Source organism: Emiliania huxleyi, assembly GCF_000372725.1.
Source record: "Emiliania huxleyi CCMP1516 unplaced genomic scaffold EMIHUscaffold_114, whole genome shotgun sequence".
NCBI lineage: Eukaryota > Haptophyta > Isochrysidales > Noelaerhabdaceae > Emiliania > Emiliania huxleyi.
Genome location: NW_005201551.1, coordinates 74,284 through 78,225, shown reverse-complemented (window position 1 = coordinate 78,225; position 3,942 = coordinate 74,284). Strand labels below are relative to the sequence as shown.

The window sequence follows — 3,942 nt, the reverse complement described above, 5'->3', positions numbered from 1 at the left end:
ACTGTAACTGAGGTGTGCAGTCGGCTCCATCTCGATGAGCATGCCCCACGCCGAGCGAAGGGTCTTGACGAGTCGTTTGAGCAGGTATTTGTGTCGTGTTGCGTGCTTCGCACGCGGGTTGACCATTGCGGCATCGCCGAGTTCTTCGTGCGGCTTGCCGTTTGGCGCCTTCTTGCCTGACGCCGGGGCTCGAGATGAAGTATTGCGAGCCGCGGGCGTGGAACGCCGCCTTGCGCGCTGCGTCGGACGAGACCTTGGCGCGTCGGCGTGCTTCGGCGCTGGTGGCGGCGGAGCTCCCGTCGCAAAAAAAGAATTCAGGTCTCGGGTTTGACGCATGGGGTCACTCCCGCGAAACTCGGGAACTAGCCGGGGCAGTCGGAGAAGGGGCAACTCCGTGCACTGACGGTCGGCCGTCAGAAAACACGCCTCCGTGGCTCGGGTTACACCAATCCTCGCTACCCAACGCGGCCAAAGGATATCCACCTCGAGAACCTCGAGAGAGAATTCAACGAGCCTCGGCAGAAAAATCTTGACACGCCCTCAGCTCACGTTTGCGGCCGCGGCCGCTGCCCGAGCCGCTGTTGAGCACCATCGCGATGATGTCCGTGCGCGCCTGCTTCGAGAAGCCGTTTCCCTGCCTCCACCGCCGCAAGCCGGGCCTGGCCTACGAGGAGAAGCTGGAGCTGTGGCGCAAGCTCGGCGGCGGCGACCTGGAGCGTGTCCTCGCGAGCGGCGCCGCCGCCCTCCTCGACGCGCAGTGGATCATCCGCCACGCCGAGGCGGGCGGCGTCCTCACCCACCGCCAGGCGCTTCCCAAAGAGGCCTTCCTCTCTTTCGCCGACCTCGTCGAGGCGACCGGCGAGTATGACCTGGCCGTCGCCGCGCTCTCCTACCCGTGGCTGACCAAGGACCACCCCGACCCGCTCGGAGCCAACCTCGCCCGCGTCGCGAGGGCGCTCAAGGCCCTGCTCAGCAGCCATCCCTACGGCATCACGCGGCTCGGCGTCTTTTGGGACTTCGGCTCGCTGCACCAGCACCCCGACCCCGCCAACGGCGTCCTGCGCACCAAGAAGCAGAACGCGCTCTTCAAGCAGGGGTTGGGCTGCCTCGGCACGCTCTACTCCCACCCGCACACGATCGTGCTGCGGCTGACCTCCTTCCCGGACGGCCACAAGGCGGAGGAGCAGGCCGAGGGCACCAACGTGGCAAAGTACTTTGACCGCGGCTGGTGCTTCACGGAGTGCAGCTGGGCGGGCCTGACAAAGGCTGGCGACCTCTCGCTCGACCTCGGCAAGATGCGCGCAGGCGTGGAGTACGACTTCCGCAGCCTCACCGACGACTGCACCCAGGACGGCGGCCGGCGCCCTCCGCTGCTGCCGTCTGCCTTCGCGGCGGAGCTTGAGAAGAAGAGCTTCACCAACGGCAAGGACGACAAGCCGCTGGTGAAGCAGCTGTACGAGGCCGCCTTCGAGGAGCAGTTTGGCAAGGCGACCGAGCTGCACTACTACAACCTCGGCTGGGGCGACGCGGAGGCGGCGCAGCTGGCGGAGGTCCTCGCGAGCGGGGCAGCGCCGCGGCTCGAGACGCTCTGGCTCAGCCTCAACAAGATTGGCGACGAGGGCTGCAAGGCGCTGGCTGCCGCCCTTGGCAAGGAGGGGGCAGCGCCGCGGCTCGAGACGCTCTTTCTCTTCGACAACGAGATTGGCGACGAGGGTTGCAAGGCGCTGGCCGCCGCCCTCAAGGAGGGGGCCGCCCCGAGCTTGAAGGCGCGAGACGCCCCTCCTCGCCACTCGCCCCTCCCCCGCCCAATGCTCATCGGACCTCCCCTCGCGTGCAGACGCTCGAGGTTGACTACCACCAGCCTGAGCTGATGGCCGTGTGCGAGGAGCGCGGCATCTACCTCAGCCGCTGAGCCTCTCCAGCCCCGGCCGGGCGGCAAGGGCGCGGGGCCCGGCGGGACCGCCGTGCGAGCACGGCAGAGAGCAACAGACCCCGCGGCTGCGGAGCACGACGCACAGCGACGGTGCCGGGCGAGATCTTGGTTTTTTTGGGGGGTGGGGGGGGGGATTCTGTCGGCGCACGTGGCTGGGACAGGAGCGCGCCGCGGCGGCGGCAATGGAAATGCGACGGTGGCATACGCGGGGGAACGGGAAGGACCGCGGTGACGGAAATCGGGGGAGGACGCGACCCACCTCGCCACAGACGGTCCCGCGCCTCGCCGCTAAGACGGGGACACGCGCCGCACCGTCCGCTGTGTCCCCGTCTTTGTCCGGAGTGAAAAGTCCAACGCGCTCGTCGGTGGCGGCTTCCTCCAACGTGCGCCGCGCTCGGCGAACCTCGACCGCGCCTTCGGTGGCATGCACTAGGGCATGCAGCTCTTTGCGACAGCTGCTGCTCACACACTCTGCACAGTTGGCACAGCCTACTGTGCGGCTTCCACCAGCTGTCACAGCGATGGGCTCGCCCTCACTGGCCCTCAGTCACTTGTGCTGCGGCTTGTGTGAGCGACACTGCTCGGCGACTGCCGGCACACTGTGAGACCATGGGTGTGAGGTAAAACCACGCTACCAGCGCTTGGTCACATCGGCCCCGAGGTCAGATCCTTCTACTCTGTTGATGACAATACTTGTCTACTGGCTGGAGCCGATGGAACAGGAGGGCCTGGCGCACAACCCCGCTGGTCAACTGAGGACCTGTTGCACGCCTACCGTGAACCACCCCCGCACAGCTCAAAAACGCTGTGCGCGGCAGGCGGCTTGAGCGCGCGCCCTAAGGCCTTCATGTCGCACCCGAGCGTCTCAGCGCCATCCCTGGGCCCTGCGGCAGCGGGCCGGAGCGGTTGAAGGCGACTTGACGCGCCGCGCCTCACGCGCTGCGGCCGCGACGCCGCAGTGCCGTAGCGCCGTCGCTGCGCCAGGCTTCCCCGGCTCTGGGGGCGCGGCGACTCAAATAGCCGCGGTTAGGTGGTGCTGTCCACCAGTATGAACACACCCATGCGCGGCGTGGTCGGTGCCACATATCGCTGGAAAGGTCAGCTGACAAGGGGCAAAACGGGCAAAAGGGAGTTCTGCCATCCCTCACGCTCACCAGCACCGGCCGCACGCTTGCAGGCCACTTCTGAGCGGCTGAGGCAAGTCCTCGTGGTGGACAAGGATGGATCCACGCCGCTTTGCCGGCTCGCGCCGCGCTGCTCGCCTCTCCGAGAGGTGCCTCTCGCCCGCCTGCCCGCCACTGCAGCGAGAGGGAGTTTCTGCCATCCCTCACGCTCACCACGCAGCGCCGGCCGCACGCTTGCAGGCCACTTCTGAGCGGCTGAGGCAAGTCCTCGTGGTGGACAAGGACGGATCCGCGCCGCTTTGCCGGCTCGCGCCGCGCTGCTCGCCTCTCCGAGAGGCGATAGTCGACCTCCGCGCCTTCGCAGTGCGTGCAGCGGCTGGGCGCCAGGCGCGGTGCGGAGGGCCGTGGGGGGCCAAACTGGCTCCTGCTGCTCCCCCCAATGAACACACCAGAGAGGGAGGGCGAGACGATCGAGGGGTCCCGTACCATGCGGAATCGACCCTCTTCAGTGCTCAAGTGCTCAATAAACTCCCTCGCACGACACTGGGCACGCACTGTGCCTCTGTGTTCGTGCGTCGCCCATCTCTCCTGGAGATGACTGCTCTATTTAGTTATACACTGGGCACGGGACTGGCGCGCACTGGCACTAACACAGGTGGCTAACCTCGAAATGTGCACCTTGGATGGCTGCGCTCCCTGTTTCACAGCCATCCTTAATTCGCATGGCTGCAATTACAGGATCCTAGCCACTCCGCCCTCCCAGCACGCGCCATTTTGGCTGCCTTCCAGCCAGCGCAGCCATCCTCCGGCCGATGGCTGCGATGGCTGTGTCCCAGCCATCCGCCCGGCCGCAAGATGGCTGTCATACAGCCGTCGCAGCCATCA

At 66.7% G+C, this 3,942-nt stretch overlaps 1 protein-coding gene across 1 annotated transcript; it reads left to right on the top strand.

Moving 5' to 3' along the window:
* Window positions 1–596: 596 nt before the first annotated feature.
* EMIHUDRAFT_109105 (hypothetical protein) lies at window positions 597–2,366 on the top strand (the record flags this gene model as incomplete). Its single annotated transcript, XM_005791248.1, has 2 exons — window positions 597–1,713; window positions 2,227–2,366. 2 exons carry the CDS (start codon window positions 597–599, stop codon window positions 2,364–2,366), a joined length of 1,257 nt encoding a protein of 418 aa, XP_005791305.1.
* Between the last annotated feature and the right edge of the window lie 1,576 nt (window positions 2,367–3,942).